At 38.8% G+C, this 21,594-nt stretch overlaps 2 protein-coding genes and 1 pseudogene across 3 annotated transcripts; 1 reads left to right on the top strand and 2 right to left on the bottom strand.

Moving 5' to 3' along the window:
- The first annotated feature begins 379 nt into the window (after positions 1 to 379).
- Positions 380 to 16,766, top strand: LOC131435375 (uncharacterized). Its single transcript, XM_058603188.1, has 5 exons — positions 380 to 566; positions 7,700 to 9,904; positions 9,966 to 10,857; positions 10,916 to 11,092; positions 16,551 to 16,766. The coding sequence occupies exons 1-5, from the start codon at positions 498 to 500 to the stop codon at positions 16,691 to 16,693; spliced, it is 3,486 nt and encodes a 1,161-aa protein (XP_058459171.1). The 5' UTR covers positions 380 to 497; the 3' UTR covers positions 16,694 to 16,766.
- LOC131435376 (cytochrome c oxidase assembly protein COX18, mitochondrial) lies at positions 16,750 to 18,518 on the bottom strand. 2 transcript variants are annotated; one of them, XM_058603189.1, is made up of 5 exons: positions 18,425 to 18,518; positions 17,678 to 18,342; positions 17,339 to 17,614; positions 17,058 to 17,168; positions 16,750 to 17,003 (listed from the first exon to the last, which is right to left on the bottom strand). In XM_058603189.1, exons 2-5 carry the CDS (start codon positions 18,071 to 18,073, stop codon positions 16,806 to 16,808), a joined length of 981 nt encoding a protein of 326 aa, XP_058459172.1. In that variant the 5' UTR covers positions 18,074 to 18,342; positions 18,425 to 18,518; the 3' UTR covers positions 16,750 to 16,805. The 2 variants fall into 2 exon arrangements, with proteins under 2 accessions (XP_058459172.1, XP_058459173.1); XM_058603190.1 differs by having other exon boundaries at positions 17,678 to 18,212; positions 18,425 to 18,500.
- A 1,184-nt stretch (positions 18,519 to 19,702) lies between these two features.
- LOC131436368 (proteasome subunit beta type-7-like) lies at positions 19,703 to 20,660 on the bottom strand (annotated as a pseudogene).
- Between the last annotated feature and the right edge of the window lie 934 nt (positions 20,661 to 21,594).

Genomic DNA, 21,594 nt, shown 5'->3' on the forward strand with positions numbered 1-21,594 from the left:
GCATCATAGAGCAATCGCAACTGTTAGCAATGTATGTATCAACATATCGCCAGCCAGAAATGATGAGTGAAGCCAAGTTCCAGCTGAGATGTAGCTTCGTCGAAAAAGAAATGTAGAGTAAGATGTAATCTAGCTCGTTGGGATGACACAGTCCGCTTTTGTCGATTCTAGAATTTCCCCCTTCTGATGACGCCGAAGGCAACAACAGGGACGGCAGGCTCAGCGGCATCGTTGTTGTCAGTAAATTGATAAGCGGATGATACTCGGAAGAAATTGATAACACGAACAGAGCTAAGATGATCGTACAGTGCCGTATACCACCGCAGCAGCCCGCTGAATGGGTGTCTGCCGATGTTGAATGTTCCAGGCACTCACTGGTCCCAATCATAGTGCTTTGCGAATCCGATCGTAGTGGATGTGTTTTTCACAGTACGAGCTACTGTTTGAACGTTTTGTTATTTTGGCGCCCACAAAAAACACGCGTGTTCCTCTCGAGGATGAAGACCCAGGGCCAATGGCTTACCTGGACACTGTTTGTCATGGTCCTTGCTCAGGAAGTGTATGGTGTAAGTTAAAATGGCAGGATTCAAACGTGCTAACAGAAAAAAAACTAGATTCAGTATAACAAGAGATATGACAGTGAGGACGTTATCAATTTTGAATGAAAAGAAAAGTAAACACAGAAATGTTTTCAGATGAAGCGTAGAAGAATAACGAATAGGACATGTTTACGCAAAAGTGATTACCACGTCTGTTGAAACTAGTAGTGAGCATAATTATTGGACCGATCATTTGCAATAGAAGTGTGCCAAATAACCTTTGGTTCGTTTTCATTGACGACGAATAGAGAATGAATCATTATCGCGGTGTTTCTGTGTTTCGTCCTAGCAAAGCTGTAGTATACTGTTTGCTTCGCACAATGGCAAATCTAAACAAGAAACATGTTTCGTAACAACATGTGTAAAATGATAACTTGAAGTTGACCTTAATGCCATTTCTATTTTCTTCGAACGGAGAACTATTGATACTGTATAACACTTAGGAAACGATCTGTGATAGTGTGCTGGAATTCAATTTCTCAAATCAGAAGTATATGCGTATTCAATAGTCTAGCTCCAGACGTGATGATTTCAGCAAGGAAATAAAAAGTAGCAAACGAAACTAAAACACGATACTCTATTCGATCATCGGAGAGAATGGGTAGCATTTGATCGGAAAGATGTCCTGTTGTACTGAATGTAACAACATAATTTTCTTTGCATATGCTCCAAACTATTCATGATAATGGTGCGATAGTGCGATAATCCATGTTTGATTTTCCAAAATAAGATTTACTAGAATATTTGAAATGGAAGAGAAAACTAATTACTATATGTGTGCGAAACAGCTCATATTGGTGAGCAACTACGAATCAAGTAGTTCACAAAAGTAAATCGATTCGAAGTATTATCTCATCAACTCATTTAGATTGAACTGAAGGTTAATAGGTACTACGCGCCTTTTTGATTTATCTTCATTTGATGTCATAACAGTCTACCATACTAGCAAAAATCTGCTTGTCAAAATAATTATGCCACATTTGTTGAAAATCTGCAAAAATGGCATCCCTGACTGGTAAGATTTTTCAATGACCATATCTTATTTTCGTTTGTTGTTACTTTGGGGAGGTTTTATAGTAACAAATGGGCGGATTTTTTTCGTGAAAAATCGTAGTTTTCACATTGAACAACCACCAGAACTTAAAAAAATTAAAAAAAAATCAAACGTTGGGGTCAAGAAACACTTCTACTCTAACTATACTGCTTTAATTCGTACCTCTTCACCGATTTATTTCACAATATTTTTCCACGAAAAAAATTACCTAATAAAATTGGAATAACTCATCAATAACGAAATAACATATAGTAACTAATTTTGATGCTATACAGATATTCCTTGGATTCTTGATTCCTTGGATGAAATATCAAGAAAATATCAAGTATCGCTATGATAGCACAAAAACATCAAACCAAGCTATGATGGTAAAATTTGTTATTATTTTGATCTTTGTTTGCTATTTACACCTACCCAGGTGCTTGTTTGGAAGAACGAATGAAAGTTGGTACACCTAATTCTTCTCGTTTAGAATTTGCTTTTCAACAGCCAAAAATTATTTAAATTCGTAGCATTTTCTTCTATTCATAATGCTGCGAGCTGAGTAGTAAATGACTGAGCTAGTGAGCTGCGATTCTATTGAAAAGAGTGGTGAAATGTCAGCTAACTTTAATGATTCGACTCACTGGAACATCTCAGGAGCGAATTGTCCATCTCCACTAATTACGCGTGTTTGTATTTCACAAGCACGGACGACGCTAGTACGACAACATATCAGTCTCTTCCATGACAGAGATTGAACTGAATAATTGATCTCTTTGCAGCTTTTAAACAAGCCTCGTTGGTTGAAATCGGTTGGACCGTACTCGATAATATTGGGCGGATGGAATAGAGTATGGTTCGTCGTTTGCGTCACTTACTCGGTTATAACTCCGGAAGCGGAAGTGTTCGCCATGACCGAACTACACTTGATCAATGGCCATATTGTGACTTCCAGAAGCTTGTCGAAATCGGTTCAACCATCTTTGAGCCAAGTTCTTTGTCGGTTACGTCTTTCATACGATTATTTCTTCGGAACGAACAATACGAATGTGATTTAAGATTATTTAATAGCTTTCTCACCAACCCAAGACGAAATCGGATCAATTATCTTAGATTATCTTTAAAGAATATTGTGCAGTTACATCAAATGAACTATGATAATGCATGCGTTACAAATGTATAGTAGTGATAATATCGCGGGAAAGTTTTCACTTTTTTCGATCAAAAAAATTTCTTTGTGCGGCAACCTGATTTTTCAAATGAATTTGTCAGTATCGACCACGGAAAGATCGTAAACAACTGCAATGAAGACAATACCCCATCTCTAGAACAAATGGCGGAGATTCTAAACGTTAGTCGCCTAGCCGTTGCTGATCGTCTACACGTGATGAGAAGGATGCAGATGGTATTGAAATGGGATCCATTTGAGCTGAATGATAGACAACAGCAGAAACGAAAACTGGCGGATAATATTTTACTTTCTCGGCATGATGCAAACAATTTTCTAGACAAGATTGTGACGAGAGATGAGAAATGGATTTATGTTGAGTAACCAAAACCTATTCGGAAAGAAAACGATACCGTGCATTTGGTGGGATGAAAAAAGTGTCTTGTACTACGGGCTGCACAAACCAGGGGAAACTGTAAATATTAACAGCAAATAATGAAATTGAATCAAGTATTGTTCGAAAAACGACCAGAATGTTACACAGGACATGAGAAAGTCATTTTGCAGCACGACATCGTAGCTGTACACTCAGCGAAAGCGATAAAAACATCATTTCTGAACTAAGCTGGGTACTTTTGTCTCACCCACCATATTCCGCTGACTTGGGCTCTTCCGACTATCATTTGTTTTCATTGATGACTTCCCAACTGGATCATTTCGAACGATGAACATTATTCGTGAGTTGATGAAAATATGAAAAAATGCATAGCTTTCGAAGGCAACTACTTTGATTAAAGTATCTTTTACCTTAAATCAACATGTATTTCCATTCTAAAATTCCGCATTATTGCCTGGCGGCGATTTTACGCGATAAGAATTCCACCGGAGAATCTATGTTCAAGTTTGTGTCGATTATTTTTCCCCGGTTTACCAGAGTACTTTTGCGGGCCAACGATCCCCGTACAGCTAACATAATTCACTGCATGGATTCTGACACATTTTTTAAAATGAACCTTTACTTTTATTGAAGTCGTATTTTAATTTTCCACCGCGCAAATGTTCACGACAGCTGATGAGTTTGAGAATGTTGACATTAAAATTCCATTCATCCTGTTGTGTTAATGACATCATCGGAAGTTTTAACAATCGAATTTGTATTTTATGTTCTAAATCTGATTATAATATATACCATAAATAACTGAACATTACTTGCAACATCTCGTTTCGGCTATTCCTCCTTCCCCGTATGACGAAAATCTCGAAAACTTATCATTCCTATGATACCGAGATTCTCATGTAATGCGAATTATCTGTCAGTTTAAAAATTCTGGGAATTTCGATTGATTTATATTTTTCCAAGATGATAGACGATCACTCGGGTGCTCAAATCTGAACACAGTTATGCAGGGAAGAGTGTTCGGTTACCGGCACCCTTTTTTTTAAGCTTATAACTTATGATTAAGTGCACATTATGCGGACATCTATACATCAATGGAAAGCTAAAGTTCCTAGCTAACAACTGAATAAGAAACTAAGTTGATTCAACCGATTGAAAAAAAATTATTATCAATTTAGTAAAGTGATAAATTTTGGCCATTTCAAAAAAGGTGTTCGGTTACCGGCACCCCAAGAAATTTCACTAAAAATGGAACAATATAAGTAAAGACTGAAGTTATTCAAAGAAAAAACAGATTTTTTTTCTTTTTGGAAGCGTTTTGATCGAAAGTCTCCATTATCTGATGGTGAATTCGCATTGGCTCTCGTGGCCGATAATTTGGATGGTGGCACCTTTGGTGTTGATTTGGCCGGTCTTCCACGTTTTTTCTTAGCCGAAGCATCTGCTGTATGAGCAGCTAGATATTCGACCAAAACTTTGTTTTGCTTTGTCTCGACAGCAGTCATGCATAACCGAACATATTGGGGTGCCGGTAACCGGAATCGGTAGACATTTTGAAAATGACAAAATAAATCTTTGGTTGCGAAAATTTTGATAGTATCCGGTATTAAATCACGAAACAGATCGATTTCATTTCAAAAATATTCAATCCACTCACCTTTTCGATTGGTGCTTCTCAATTTATGATACTATAAAAAAAATCCTAAAAAACTTTTGTGTTTATTTTCATGCAATTAAAATTTGTTTTGAGCGCAGCAAAAAGTACAAGCGTGTGTTTGCTTTGGTATTTGGCACAAAAGAACGTGCTGCTATTACACACATACACACATGACATTTGTCGGAATGACGCTATCTGCTTTCTGTCAAAAGTTACGGTGGGGTGCCGGCAACCGAACAGCTTCCCCTATATAAAGCTATACTTAAATTAAATTGATGCGCCCCTCGTTGGCACTTTTCTAGCGACGACCTTCTAGTGTTGGGAATCAAAAATCATTGACAATGAGTTGTTTACACTTCTATAGATAACAACTGGTGCAAGTTTGAGCTTGAGCTTGAGCGACCACCCCTGGTTGCTACTTCGTTACTGATCGGGATGAGCTGAAATTGTACAGGGAGTTTCTAGAGGATCCGACCTGGGACTGGTAAATCATCCTTCAATGTACATCTTCTGGTAATCCCAGAATTCAATGATCAGTACCGGCGCCGGCCAGGCCCGAACGTAGATCGTCTAAGGAATGGGAAGGGATGTTCAGAACAAATTGGCTCAAATGGCACGTTCTCCTTGATATTCGCGCGCGACTCAGTATGTTCCGGTTTCAAGCTGCTCGGATGCACCACTAAACTCACTGACTTCCCGAGTGAACGTTTCAACCATATCCTATATTGAAGTCCCGGGAAGTCTTGATTCACAGCTCTTATTCGTGAAAACTAAAGGACAATTTGGAATACTATCGCGTAACGAATAAAAACTTCCTTATTTTTTATAAATGGAATTATTTGCTACAAAATAAACGAGTGAATAGTATTTAGACAAAATAGTTGATTCATTGTTGTGACATATTCTAAAAAGTTTTTGTAAAATCATTTCAAATCACCAGGTCAACAGATTTCACGCGCGACTTGATTGTTTATTATTACCGCTTCGTTATTTAAATTATTTATTAAAATTATTAATTGGTTATATTGGTTGATCTGGGCAGCCGGCTACCAAGAAAAAATTATTAATTTATCATACAAACAAATATTTATGAAACATGTCGGTATATGTTATTAACTTTGTAATATTAATGAATTTGCACAATAGTTGATTTTTATCATCCAATTTATAATCTTGAAAGACATGCACTGACATGGAAGAAGAAAACATACTTTCCTCGAAGCTAACCGGAAATTGGTAAGTTGAATGGAGTTCAATGAAGAGATAATTTAGTAAAATGGAGTAATCAGATGTGAAACATTGAAAAACATCTGATAACTGAAAGGAAAAAGTAACTCCTGCAATTGTCGTCTTTTACGACATGGAAGCAAGAACCCAGTGGATCAATTCTTGGCTCATTTTTTTCAGCCGGATTCCACACGGCATCCGGAGGAAGATAATATGTACTATCAATCTCCTAGTGGACCCCAGCCCCTGGATAACAACTGGTGCAAGTTTGATCGAAGTAGTCAAAACCTACATGAACTCCTAGGTGTGAAAAAGAATCAGCTGACCTACTAAATAACTGAAATCAAGGATCGTCAGCTGCGCAACAAAGAGTTGAAGTGCGTTGAAGCCAACCCTGGTCTTTCGATGGACTTTTTCGACTGTGCGGACCGTTCTCGCCAGGGAAGGATGCAAGACGTACAAAGCCAATAAACATTCGAACCTGCATATGAAGCAGAATTCAGTGGCGAAAAATCGTACAAGGCTCTTGTACGACCGTGTTTTGACGAAACTCAAGAACTGCAATTTGATAGATGACGAAACATACATAAAACTCGATTTTAAGCAGCTTCCCGATCAAATCTTTTTCACCGTTACGGGACGTTGGAATGTGCCGGAAAGATTAAGGTTCGTGTTTGTCTTCAAGTTTGTGAAGAAGACCATGATTTCGCAAGCGATTCGCGATTGTGGCCTGAAAACGGAACTATTCGTCACATGACATCCTGAGTTTACGTAGAAGAATGCCTGAAAAGCGTGCATTGCCGTTCATCCGCAAGTATAGTATAACACTACTCCGAAGAGGTTCTGGAGCGGTATACTGTGAACTAGATCAATATTGTCTCCAAACTAAGACATCCTCGGCGTTGGCGAAATTTCGACCGATCGAAAAATATTGCGCTATTTCAAAGCAGCGACTTCGACGAAACGGCGTCGCAGTCAAGGACATCTATCAAATGCGCTAATTATATTTCCATTTCCACTGTGAAGGCAGTGGCGTACCGAGGAAATATGGCTCCCGGGCAAAATAAACATTGCCGCCCCCATCGTTGGTTTAGTGAGCAAAAACAAGCTGAGCTCTATCTCCGGAAAGATGATATGGACGAGCAAAAATAAAAGGTTTGGTTTTCCGCCCCCTAAAAACTTTGCGCCCGGGTGCTGGTGGGCTGCATTCAAAAAGAAGGTTCGAGGTTCGAACTGAAGAAATATAAACATCCAATCCTGTCACTTTTTGAGCGTGCTAATTTAATTTTAGTCCGGCTTTATTTATTGGCTCTTTCTTTTACTTCTTTTGTAAAAAAACAAAGAGTAACAAAAATAGAATTGAAGTCAAAAGAATTTTTGATCATATTTCCGTAAATAAAATAAATCAACTTTGAAAAAAAATAAAGACAACGTTGACAGAACGATTATTTGGTTTTACTTTTGACTATCCAGTTTGCGGTGAGGGTCAATCATTCACAAATTTCTTCACGTTTCGTTCCCGACTCATTTCTATGCTAATGTCAGTAGTTTTTCGAGAAGAGTAATAAAGCAAAAATAAATAACGTTTGTTTTCTTTTCATTCATCACGTGACAGATTTATGACCCCCGTACCAGTTCTGGACCAAACGTCCACATGATGCCGCAAGTTCATAGCGATTATAGTAAAGTCCACACCCACAAAGCTCGTGCATTCGAACCGAACTACGCTCGTAGCGATTACAGCCTGAATTATCACCCTTCCCCCTATCAAAAAACAGTAAACACGCCAATTACACCAGTTCCCACAACATCGACAACTTCGGTAAATGACCAACGACCAAGTCCTTGGTCGAAGGTTCAACCACCAAATAACGGCGAATACGGCAATGAAAATGCTATCCTGGATGCTAGCAATGTCAAACTCAGAAGTAGCAAAACGGTCGATGACGAAAGATTCAACGGACTGCAATGTCCACCTCTGCAATCAGGACACTTTGTTTACATAATGGATTGTAGACAGTTTCTGAATTGCTGGAAAGGTCGTGGCTACATTCAGAGCTGTGCTCCCGGCACTTTGTTCAACCCTGATACTCGGCAATGCGACCACCCGTCTAAAGTTAACTGTTTAACTTCCAATACTATGAATACTTATAGTGAGCTGGGTCGTTTGAACCAAGCGAACAAGCCCCATCTGGCTGCCTACACACAGGAGGATTATGGTATCACTCAAATACGATGCCCACCGGATGTAATAGGGCTGAGAGAACATCCTACCGACTGTAGAAAGTTCTTGAACTGTAATGCGGGAGCAACCGTCATTCAAGATTGTGGTCCAGGAACTGCCTTCAATCCACGAATATTCGTTTGCGATCACATTCACAATGTCGATTGCAACCGTTATCAAAATTTGATAATTCCGGGATCACCTCCGAAAACCAACGTGGATGCTGAAGAAATTGATGTTGAGAATGTAACTTACGATTTAGATGTTCGGTTTAATGCGGACGACGACGAAGTAATACCGACGACAAAGCCGAACATTCCACTGCAGGTTCCTAGACCAAACTATCCTCAATTTGCAGCAAGTGAAATTCGCCCTGTATATGTGCCACCGCCATCGACCACTACACCACGAAGCATTCCGAACAACAAAGAATATGACCAAAGCCCCGTTCAGCGTTCAAACGCATCGCCTAATCCAACGGAACTGCACGACACTTCTAAACTTCCAATTAGTGACGCTCTTAAAATGTTGTTAAGACCCTACATGTCTAATAACAACGTAGAACTCAACATGACTAAAATTAACTCGATCATGGAACCAAGCACAACACCAAAAGTGAATCCAGTAATCCGAAGTGATGTCGCTGAACTCCAAGTACTTGGATTACACCAGACTCCAAAACCCGCGGATAAATTGTCCTCCTACATAACAAACCCAGCGGAAATTAATTCACAGTTAAACGGATACCAATCTCCGTTCTACGGTCTACCCACCTATCGACCTCCAGCACCATTCGGTTCTCGACCACAACAGCATTCTAGTTTCAATCGACAGCATGCCTCTCCACCGTTTACTTCCCAGCAGCAGCAGCAACCCCAACAATTCTACCCGATGTATCGCCCAAGGTCTACCACACCAGCCATAAGAAGCCGTTTCGGTGAAGACTCCCCGCAGTGGCGACCATTGATCGCTAGCGCGGCAAGCCTCACGACCACCCAGAGACCATCGACGACAACCGTCGATCCTTGCAAGGACAAATTTATCTGCGGAAATCGAAAGTGTATCGAACAGTCCAGTGTGTGCAATGGAATAGATGACTGCGGAACGCGTGCTGATGAACGGAACTGCAGCCATATCGGGTACGAGGTTCGCTTGTCGAACAAACATCAAGGTCGCGTTGAAGTGAAAGTGTTCGATAAGTGGGGTTATGTATGCGATGACAATTTCAGCATTGAGGCTGCCAATGTACTGTGCCGTGAGCTTGGTTTCCAACAGGGTGCCCTGGAATTGAAACCTAACTCCTTCTATCCACCGAATGTAGAAATGATGAATGGTAGCAATCCGGTGTTCATCATGGATGAAGTTCGATGCACTGGGAATGAGAGTTCGCTGCAAGAATGTGCTTTCTCTGGCTGGGGAGTACATGATTGTAATGCTGAAGAAATTATGGGTGTGATTTGTAAAACCCCTGTGATGACATGTCCGAACGATTACTGGTTATGTGATACTTCCGCCGAATGTGTTCCTGTTGGTTTTCTATGCGATAACGTGATGGATTGTGCGGATGGATCAGATGAAAGTGTACTGCACTGCAATGTAAGTGTGTTTGATTAAGGTACTTGCTTATATCTTTTACTTTTTTAATCGCTAATTTCAGGCTCCGTTGGAAATGCGTTTAATTGATGGACCAAGCAGTGCGGAGGGACGGGTTGAAGTGAAGTATCGTGGAATTTGGGGAACCATTTGCGATGATGACTTTGGCATTCGGGAAGCTCGTGTGGTTTGTCGACAGCTCGGATTAAACGGAACAGCAGAAGTACGAAAAAATAAATACAAACCAGGAACGGGCCAAATCTGGTTGGATCAGGTTGTGTGCAACGGCAACGAGAGTTCGATCGATGACTGTATTCATTGGCATTGGGGAGAACATAACTGTGGGCACCCCGAAGATGTCGGAGTTAAGTGTGGCACACCACAGTACAGCAGACCTACTCCGGCACAGCTTCGTTCGATCGGCAAATCCTTGAAATTTGATTACGTGGAGAAATCGAGTAAAATTTATCCGGATAGTTGCGGTAAGATCCAAGTTGATCCGAAAGCTGTAAGACCATCGTACGGTTCACGAGTTGTTCATGGCGGAGAGACAGTCTATGGGCATCATCCGTGGCAAGCTGCGCTAAGAGCCAAGAAGCAAGGCAAATCAGTACACTGGTGTGGTGCCGTTCTAATTTCGAAATACCACATTCTTACAGCCGCCCATTGTCTGATCGGATATCCGAAGGGAGCCTACATGATTCGTATAGGAGACTACAATACGGAAGCTTTAGAGCAAGCAGAAATCGACATTTTCATAGAGGACTACTACATTCACGAGAATTTCAGAGTTGGTCACCACATGAACAATGACATCGCTGTAGTTTTACTGAAAACGCCTATCAGATTCAACGAATTCGTTCAACCGGTTTGTCTGCCAGCAAAAAGCCAACCATACCAAGAGGGTATGAACTGTACCATTTCCGGATGGGGTTCCACACAATCTGGGTCTTCAGGTAACATCTATATTGAAATTGAAATAACTTCAGGAAAATAACTTATTTGCATTTCTAGTTCACTCTTTGGAACTGCGAGCTGCCAAAGTGCCGCTGCTTGCGGATACGGTTTGCAATCAACCGGAAGTTTACGGCAATAATGTAACCGAGGGGATGTTTTGTGCTGGAGCATTGGATGGTGGCGTTGATGCTTGCGAGGGTGACTCCGGTGGACCATTGGTGTGCACTAACGATCGTAAGTAAACGGTTATGATTCGCGACATTTCGAAGGTACTCGGTAATAATGTTTATAGTAATGCCTTGCGATACACTATGGTTAGGTTTTGTAATTCATAGTGTAAACAAACGATGAAGTTGGACAGAAAACGTGCAAATGTCGGAAATTTGTCATTGTAGAAGAAAGTCAAATTGAAAGACGTTTAAACTCGAACAGCCATTGTGGATCATCGAAATTCTTCGAATTAAAACATCTACTTGCTTACAGTTTCCATTGAACATGTTAGCTTTAATCAGATTGTTTATGAGTTTCTTCACTGCAAGTTTTGTGCCATTATCGAGTCGTAGTAGATAAATGTGCTTGAGCTTCGCGACATAGCTAGAGCTTGAGCAACCACCCTTGGTTGCTACTCCGTTACTGATCGGGATTAAATGAAATTGTACAGAGGAATTTCTACATGATCAGACCTGGGACTGCCAAATCATCCTTCAATGTACATCTTCTGGTAACCCCAGAGTTGTTTGATCAGTACCGGTGTCGGCCACTCCCGAATATAGATAGCCTAAGGAATAGGAACTCGGTGGATTTAGTCGACCCACATTGGTTCGATCATCGGACCGATTCAGCATGATATCGGCCCGATCGTAACGCATCAATCGGCTCGTCATCGGACAATTCAGTACATTTAGAAATATCTCAATGTTTTCTTAAGGGGGATATATTGTAACACTTTATCCGACTGGGAAGGAATATTAGTTCAACACTTGTTGTTGCTAGGGGTCGTATATACTACTGCGCACTCCAAAAGTGTCACGAGGGGAGGACATTTATAGTATCAATTTAAGTAATGGTAGCATCCGATTTCAAGATGCTCGGATTCACCACAAAACTCATAGACTGCCATAGTCTTGATTTACAGTTCTTATTCGTGGTAACTGAACATTTAAACGCTATGGTGGATCAAATAAATATTTCCTTAAATTTTTCTAATCGAAATTGATTGCTACAGTATAAACGAATGAATAAGATTTAGACAAAATAGTTGATTCCTTATAACTATTATGTTTAAAAGATAAAACACGTGTAGTATCAAACCATTTTAAATTACCAAACAAAGGTAAACAGACTCGCGCATCCTAATTGTTTATTATTTCAACTATAGTATTACCATTTGCTACGGAAAATGGTTAAGGTTCATATCGGTTGATCTACTTTCATTCTGGAGTGTGATACGTAACTTGCTTGCTCAAGTTCAGACGGGGTTATAGCAAACACTTTCGGAGATGTAATATTATAAGTGACGTAACCGACAAGTCGCGAATTTTGCTATCCGTGCAATTCCCTCAGGAATAACTCAACCAATTTTGACAAACCTGAGTTTACTTGAAAGCTATAATATGGTCATAGATCACGTTATGGCGGCCACGTCCCGTTCCGCAGAAAGAATCGTATAAGAATCTTTGTATCGCTATAACATAATTGCACATTTTCACATTAGGTTTCCTGTAAAAGTTTTTCTTAGGCACGAAACGATAACAAAAAGAGTAGGTACTGTTTTAAGTTGACACAGATGTTTTTTATCCTGCTGAGAATTTTAGTAATTTCTTCTATTTGGGTCAGAGTCCGTACAATCACCCGGAAAACTCTGTTTTAATCCACCTAGTGGTGTAATGATGCCTTTCTCATATCTCACATATTCTTATATATAAATGCGTGATATTCTTCAAAATAATTTCCTTTGATTCCAAAAAGAAACAAGGTTTGTCCATAAACTAGTATAACCTACAGAGTGAAACAGTACTCAGGTCGGTTAGGTCATCTCTGAGGAACGAAAAGAGGTACTTCCGAAACCGAAATCTGGGAACCGGTATAGTCGAAGTTGGTTCGAGAAAAGTGACTGGGATCCATTTTTGAGTCTATGGCTACAATCTTCGGTAATTCATCAAAAACTCAAGAACAAACAAGAAAGCTAATCCGGAATCAGAAACCGAGAACCAGCATAGCCGGAATCGGGTTGTTATGTTGTCTATTGACAATTGCTACCGATTGGAATAGTTTCGAGGCAAGTTAAGAATTTTTTTACGTGTTTTGTTTCGCTGCTTCAAGTGACGGTATCCAATTTTTAACACACTTCACCATATAATACCGGAAGTTGGATCCGGATGAAATTTAGCAGTTTCATATGAATCTAAGTTTGTTGAAATCGGTCACGCCATCTCTGAGAAAAGTGAGGAAGTAATTTAAAGTTAGACTTTTTTCACTAATCACCCTGTAACTCCGGAACCGGAAGTCGAATCAAAATAAAATTCAGGAACTTTGTGTAGGACAATTGTACCTTTCATTTGAATCTAAGTTTGTAAGAATCGGTTCAGCCGTCTCTGAGAAAAGAAAGTGCACTTATTTTCATTTTTTTACAAAAATCACCCTGTAATTCCGGAACCGGAAGACGGATTCGAATAAAATTCAGGAACTTTGTGTGGGGTTGCAAGACCTTTTATTTAAATTTACGTTCATGAAAATCGGTTCTGCCATCTCCGAGAAAAGTGAGTGCAAAAAAATGTTACATACATACATACATACACACACACGCGCGCACACACACACACACACACACACACACACACATACCGTCATTTTGCGTACTCGACGAACTGAGTAGAATGGTATATGACACTCGACCCTCCGGGCCTCGGGTCAAAAGTCGGTTTTCACAGTGATTGCAAAACTTTTCTATATGAGAAAAGCAAAAATGTCTATTTTTGGTTCCAGTGCTAATCATTTGGTTCTATTTCATCAATAAAAAGACTTTCGGAAAGAAGTATTTAGAAAAAAATTACTAAAGTTCAGAGATGTCCATCTCCTCTGTGTGACGAAGAGCAAGCAAAATTTCTCCCCTCGCACTGACAACTTCAACGAGAGCTCTTCTCTTTCACATATATACACCACTGTTGTATAAAGTGTGCACGCATCATGAGTGCGTTTGTTTATTTCCTTTTACCTCCTCCACTGAATCGCACCAAAGTGCTAGAGCATTAGCTAATAAATTCTCTGAGGTGGATGCAGATACTTTCACAGAGGTGTACACGCCGGTGAGCACTCTGGTGTATGGTTTGCGTAGAAGAAGCGTGGGCACGCAAAATCGGCAAATTTATCGTTAAGTTTTCGGTTTTCATTGCAAATTTTTCATAGCAAGGCCAGATCTACTCTCTATTAATTGAAATTCACAGAAGTGTTCGCTCACCATCACGCGCCAGTAATCACTTGGGTGTATTTAGTCGAGAGCACGTGAGAGCGATTCGTGCGAAGAGAATGTTATTCTCTTGCACCAGCTTCTTTCAACACAAGCACGCATCAAAAGGCTGTCTGTCTGGACACTAAGAAGTGCGCTTTCCTCTTTGTGTGGAGCGGAGCAAATGTATCCGCAGAGTATAATTGAAACCTACGCCCTGGTGTATCACTCTAGTGAAATGCCATCTCTGCTAAAGTTATTATAAAATGAAATTTTTCGTCACTTTATCAATAACATACTATTCTTTAACAAATAAACCCATTTAAATGATACTTTGAGAGATCACATATGATACCCCTAAACATATTTTATAAAAACTAAGATTTATTTTGTTTTCATTATTATTTTATACAAATCATTGGTAGATGTCCCGGAGAGTAGAAGAAATAAACGAGACTATATTTTGAAGTCCCACAACAAGAGATGTGGCATACCGATGGTTTTAACTGATAATTCCAAATTACATGATTTTCAAGTATATAGGGAGGGACAATTTACAACTCAAAAAAGAAATATCTGTTTGTTTGGTAGGTTGTTTTAATGAGCTCTTCTTAAAAATTCATCAAGCAGTAGCGGATTAAACTGCTTTTAGGTTTTACAACAACGATTGCTTTCCTGAGATATGTATTAGAAAACCTTAAATCATACTTTCAATGACAAAACCCGAATAGTTATTTTTTACTCATATCGGTAAAGTTCTAAACATCTGTGTTCGTTCAAACTCAAGTAAATTGATAAATCCGTCAAACATTTTTTTTAAATACATGGGATATGGCGAAAGAATCAACATCACGCTATCTCGTGGTGTTAACCTATGAGAGTATGCTGAGGCATAGTCCTTCCGTAAAGTAGGTGAAACATCAGCATTTTGCTTTCTTGTTTTTATCCATCCCGAAGAACGATAAAGAGAAAGTCGGCCGGTAATAGTGTTCAATTCCTATTTGGTTTCGCCAGTAATAGTGACCAATTCATACTGATCATCTCATGCCGTTGAGATGGTCAATATGAATTGGAATATTATCCAATTCCCAGGACTTTTTCCTAAGCATCTCTTATCCAATCAGTAGGAAATATCATGATATCAGTGTGCAAACTGCTAGAACCATCGTAACAACGTAACGCAATATTGTTTTTTATGCCCAAAGAGCAGATAATTGCTTTGATTATCTCGCAATTCGTTAATTTTAAGCCGAGTAAACAGCAATGTAATGAAAAGGCTATTGATACAGGCGCCTTATTTGGGCTCGTTTAAAAGCTGCAAATGTCAATTTCAAATGCATTATAGCTGCAAGTTTAGGTTTCGAAAATATTTGATGCGAATAGAATTTTTTTTCTAAATCTTGCTCAATACTTTTTACAAATGGAAAAGTTTCTGCTATTTTACAGCGAAACGAACTGCCTTGTTTTCATTCATTATCCGATGAAAACATTTTTATAAAATCTAATAATATATACGAACATATGAGTAATATGAGACTAGGTGGATTAAAACAAGTTTATTAATTACTCGAATGTATCTGGAAATTTTTAGATCTACATAAATTTGTATCAAAAATTAGCCCTATGAAAAAAATGGTACAATGTAATGACAAGAGATAAGTCATTATCACAACACTAAGTGAGTTATGATGCGGTTTAATCATTCGAAAACATATCTATTGTCAGATTGTTTTGAAACTGAACACTACTACAATATTTTGAGATTCACGTTGTCAACAACTTGTCAATCTAGGGATAATAATAATTTGCTTTGTTCTGTTCAATTCTTTTCGTCACTTTTTTATGCGGCGTCAATAAAAAATCGCCTTGAACTCGCGGTGGGGTTTTCTTTCTGTGCATATTTAGTGGTTGCTTCAAAGCGGACCCAAGAACCTTTAGCTGTTTTATCTGGCTTGATAGCTGTTGTCATTTGTTTGAGCCTGGAAGGGTTCTTAGTATCAATATAATCTGTACGACACGAAACGACTGCGAAGTATGTTGTAACTGAATGCTTTTAATCCATAGAAGAAATGTTATAGACTTTGTTTTACTTTTTGGTCCAAATTCATCGATTCTGTGCGCTTAGGTTGAGTACGCGAAACGAGAACACTTGACAACTTACGAATCGTATATATAGAAGATCTATTTATCATTAACAATGGCGTGTCATCATTAATAACAATAATAATGTATCTAATTTCTTTTCAGGCGGCCACACGCTGTATGGAATAATATCCTGGGGCTTTCATTGTGGCTATGTCAATAAGCCAGGAGTGTACGTCAAGGTGTCTCACTATTTGGACTGGATCGAGCAAAAGCTTAAGCAATCATTGCATATGTACGGGGTGTAGAACATCATCATAGTACCTTAATATTCAATACTCTTAGTAACTTAGAAGATATACTGTTACCATTTTTAACAAATACGTTTTTATTATACAAAACAAAACTGACAATGTATATTTATCTTGAACTTAGTCGTATTTTAGCTAGCAAAGAGCTGTACTTACTTGCGAGACTTGTTTTGATGTGTTGATAAGGATGAGCAATTTCCGAAGGAACGTGCGGAACTCCGACCAGCCTCTTGAATCGAGGCGACACCAGTAGCAAATTTTGACCCAATCCATAGGCACTCGATGTTACCCAATACAGGCAGAGGCACTGCAAAAAACTCACTAATTTAGTATAGTTTATATATTGTGTTAAATACATTACCGAAGGAACTGTGGCAGCTATGGGAATCATCAAAACACTGAGGATGCGATATAAATTGGTGAATGTTTTTTGAAGTTTTGAGGGTGTCTTTGTCCTGGATGCGTTCTGAATCTGCAAAGGTAAAATTTGATTGTTAAAGATTCTATCCGGAATTCAATGACAATTGTAGAATATTTCGATCTGCTATAATCAAATCGTTACCAATTTGATCATGTCAAAAGAAAAATTTATACAAGTCTTGCCGTTTTTTACATAATCTCAAAGCTCGGGTGAATATTTACCTCAATAATGGAAAAGTTTATCACCCCCATCGCCACTGGTAATATCCATGATTGATCAACCACGGTTAAATTTGGTATCCAACCGAATCCACCCAGTGTCAGCTCAGCGAAGACGATCTGGGCATCGATTGAACTGGGATCTGGGAGCATATGGACCATATTTCTTATCGATACAGACATTATGATCCATAATGGAATTTGACCCCACAGCACGATCATCGTTTTCGCTGGGTGGCAGTTTTCCCGAACGATCAGATTGTTCCATTGTTTGTTCAACTATCGTTAAAAAGAACATAATTATTAGACTATTTTATTAACATAAGGAAAATGTAAACATACCGAATGATTGTACATTATTTTTGTCTCCTGTTCTGTCCAACCGAATTTCTTAATAGCCATAGCAGTCTCTCGTTTAAGTTCTTTCACTATATCTGACATTTCGATTGTGATCTTTTCTAAGCGAGCAATGATTTTATTTTGATAGATAGCCAATGGCAACGTTATGAAAGACCTAACCAGAACTGTGGAAACTACAATCGAAGCCCACCATGGTAGTGTCGAGAGATCATGAATGCCGACCAATCCTTGTTGGACATAGGCTACCGGGGTGCTGCAGGAAACCGTGGTCCATAAACCAGTCAGGGATGCTTCCAGAGAATAATGCCTTACTGGCACAATAGTCTTTCGGGTTCTTTGGCTGAGCACAGATTTTGTTATTATTCGCAAATAGCTCATTTTATTCCGATATCTTAAAAATTATTAAATTCCATGAATTTTCCTAGCCTAAATCTGAAATCTGTTGATCGTTCTTAATATAGACCGGCTCGTAATCGACGAGCGTAGCGTCCCAAGCAGGCCAATATTCCGACGGTTCCTATAGCAAGGCCGAGAATTAGTGCTACCGTATCTGCAAAGCCTAAACCGGACGCATCTGCTCGGTCCACGCTAAGCACCAGCATGCAGAGCGATATCAATATTATGAATTGAATCATTCTGCGCTGAAACTAACGCATTGTGTTACTTTCGCTTGCTGTTAATGCTCATGTAGAATTTAAATGCGCACAATCGGGTTTGGGTTAAACTTACCAATAAATGAGAATAAACTGTGAATCAAATTTTGCTACAAAATCAAAAAAAATTTTTCGTATTATCTATTTTCTTTTTGTTTGACAAATGAGACACGCTCGTTCAATATTACTCAAAAGTAATAAATTTGTACTCACTTTTCCTTACTCAAATTCATATGTCAAAAGGTGAGTAATGTTGATTTTGAAAACCGAGTAAACTCTACTCTGTTCCCCGCTTACATTTTTACCACCGAACGATCTGCAATCAATTCAATTACCAAACGGTTAGCTGTTGAAAATTCGAAAAAAAAACATCTGTTAACAAATTTGACCTGATATTTCAACGTAAAAATTTTTGATCATTCCATTCGTAACACTAATTAAAATAAATATTACAGTTATGTATATACCACAAACCAATAATCGGATTCACGAACCTGAGATGTCATATTTCTGAATAATGTTGAGAAAAATAAATTGTTGCCTTCGAACATCGCCAAGAAAGTTTAACATATTATCAACAAAATCCCATATTTTTTGCGACGATTCATTTCCAAATATTATACAAAGCATGGTGAAATCAGGTATCCCTGCAAACTGCAGATCTGTGTTGACAAACGGGGGGAACCAGGTAGTAAATTTTTTTTTACATAACTCAAGAAGTGTACCGGTAGTAAATAGTTCGCGCAGTTCAATATAGGTGGAACTAGTGCCCCACGAAATTTTTTTTAGAAGAATCTACTCATAGGGCCGTACGAATAAAACGTAGCATGCTTGAATTTTGGTAGTAAATGCTACATGTGGATTACGTTCCTGTCATAATCAGAGACTTTACTACACAACAACTTTCGAACATGTAGTATTTACTACAATTTTTCGGTAGGTAGCTCCAGAGGTTGCTACAAATACAAATAATAATACCCCTAAGTCCCATACATTCGGAGCGCTAATGTTTGGTTCACAGAATGGTCAATTTAGCCTAGCATGTTTTACTTTTTCGTCATGACAGCTTAGAAAAGTTGAAAAAGAAAATCTCTGGCAACACTATGACATCGAAGCATGCTAGTAATTATCATGAAAACAATGCGTCGCTATCGAATAGCGGATGAAAACATATATGAATGAAATGACTTATATTTCAAAACGAAAACTTCCGTGATTTGAGGTATTTTATTTATTCCATTACCAAGTTTGATATTGTTTTTTTTTATGGAAGAATAATATTCATAACTGACGCCAGTGTGATATTCTTCTGGACCACAAGTGATCGACAAATATCCAATAAGTTGTTGTAGCATATCTGCAAATGTGTATTTATTGACGTTTCAATATGTTAAATAATAAACGATTGAATCAGAGATCAGAGTGCGCTCGCATTCCTCGGTAATATCAATGTTGAAACACTTGCTCTGTTGAACTGCCGTTGTTCCTGGTTTGTAGTCATATGCGAGGGAACGGGTACCTTTTTTAGTAGCTTCTTCGAACGTCCTCAAATATTGTGCATCATTCTTTCGAATCACACATAGATCAATGTTAGAACCGGATCCTAAATCGTTGAAAACTCCGGCAGTAATTGCCTCACGAACCAACTTTTTGCTCTCCTCTTCATCCATATCTGGTTTCCAGCGAGACTCGAACACGGACATAGCTGCAAGTCTGCCCGATCCCATTGTAGCATAAGGCAGCGTATTTGTCGATCCGTGAGGATAAATACAATAAATATACGATCCCGTATGATCTACACCCCCTAAAATCGAAGCAGCGCTAATATGACCTTGATAGCGAAACAAAAACTGTTTCAACATCGTATTAGCAATAACTACCGGGACTGTTCATCCAGTATTTAACCGGTGTAATTCTAAATTTGACGATATCATATGAGTGGTTATTTCCGTGTCAGCAGCTGTTCCGGCACCACAGTAGTTCATGTTTTTAGTCAAGTAGTGAATATTTTCGCAGTTTTTATCCTCCACGATTGGTCTCTCAGTAGCACGAGTTTTAATAGCTTTCGGCGGAACAAATCGTTGGTGCATTGTTGAGCATTTCTATAAAACATCAAGGTTAGAAATTCAAGTCTTGCGTTTCCTCTGACGACACTAACCTGCGACAGTTTTCAAAACTGAATCCGGGTGCTTCCAGATGTCGATAGTCATATCAGTTCTCAGTCAAACAATGGTAATCACAAAAAGCAGCTTCAATTACATTCAAATTCTTTCTTGTTTATGAGCATAATAAACAGTCACTATGGTAAATCATTTTCCAGTCATCAGAGTTGCCAGTTTTATATAAAATTCAATAAGGTACACCGTCACTCTGACAGTGTATCATGACAGTGTACCGCACGATGCAAAATGTGTCCTTGAAAATTTGTCGAAGTATTCCGTATTATAATTTGTATTTGGTTGCTATTCGTGTGTTTTAGCATTAGCATTAGCATTAGCATTAGAGACCGCCCGTGTGTTGCTACTCTGTTATTGATCTGGACCAATTGAGATTGCAAAATGATTTTTTGAAGTAACATGTTTGGGAATAACACATTGTTTCACACTGTGCAAACTGTATTGAACCATGCATGCTGATCAATACCGACGCCGGCCACGTCCGAATGCAGATCTACTTGGGAGGGAAAGGATTGTTAGTTCGATGCATGTTGCTACTAAGAACCGAGGAATCCTCTGCATTCCCACATGCATCACAGGAGAGGATACTTTGTTAGTAAATGTTTTAATAATGTTATCATGTGTTTATTGCTCTGGGTAGCCGGCTACCAAGAATGTTTTTAAGTATTATCGTTTTATGTGTTACTTTGTGCTGGCAATATAATGCACGAAACAGTCAATCTCCGAAATTGACAAAACTCCGGACAGCCGGCTGTCGAGTATGCAGTCACTCGTTTATGCATCTACCTTTCGCGTTTTTCTAGTCATGCAAAAAAACACATGCGGATTGATAAAAAAAAGGTATCATCTCACTGCTAGGTGGATTAAGCACGTTTTTATAAATGAAACTACGTGATACAAAATAAACGAGTGAATAGGATTTAGACAAAAAAGTTGATTCATTGCATTGAAATATTCGAAACAGTTATTATAAAATCATTTTAAATCACCAAACAAAGGTCAACAGATTTCACGCGCGTCTTGATTCTTTATTATTTCCGCTTTATTATTTTAATTATTTATTGAAATT

Source organism: Malaya genurostris, chromosome 3, assembly GCF_030247185.1.
Source record: "Malaya genurostris strain Urasoe2022 chromosome 3, Malgen_1.1, whole genome shotgun sequence".
In the NCBI taxonomy this organism is placed as follows: domain Eukaryota; kingdom Metazoa; phylum Arthropoda; class Insecta; order Diptera; family Culicidae; genus Malaya; species Malaya genurostris.

Bases quoted from the DNA above. Each gene is read 5' to 3' on its own strand.
- LOC131435376 (XM_058603189.1), bottom strand. From the start codon at position 18,073: ATGAGCTATTTGCGAATAATAACAAAATCTGTGCTCAGCCAAAGAACC. The intron at 17,615-17,677 runs GTATGTTTACAT...TTTTAACGATAG, and splicing joins AAATAATGTACAATCATTCG to TTGAACAAACAATGGAACAA. The intron at 17,169-17,338 runs GTAAATATTCAC...TTACCTTTGCAG, and splicing joins TAAACTTTTCCATTATTGAG to ATTCAGAACGCATCCAGGAC.
- LOC131435375 (XM_058603188.1), top strand. From the start codon at position 498: ATGAAGACCCAGGGCCAATGGCTTACCTGGACACTGTTTGTCATGGTC. The intron at 9,905-9,965 runs GTAAGTGTGTTT...CGCTAATTTCAG, and splicing joins AAAGTGTACTGCACTGCAAT to GCTCCGTTGGAAATGCGTTT. The intron at 11,093-16,550 runs GTAAGTAAACGG...ATTTCTTTTCAG, and splicing joins ATTGGTGTGCACTAACGATC to GCGGCCACACGCTGTATGGA.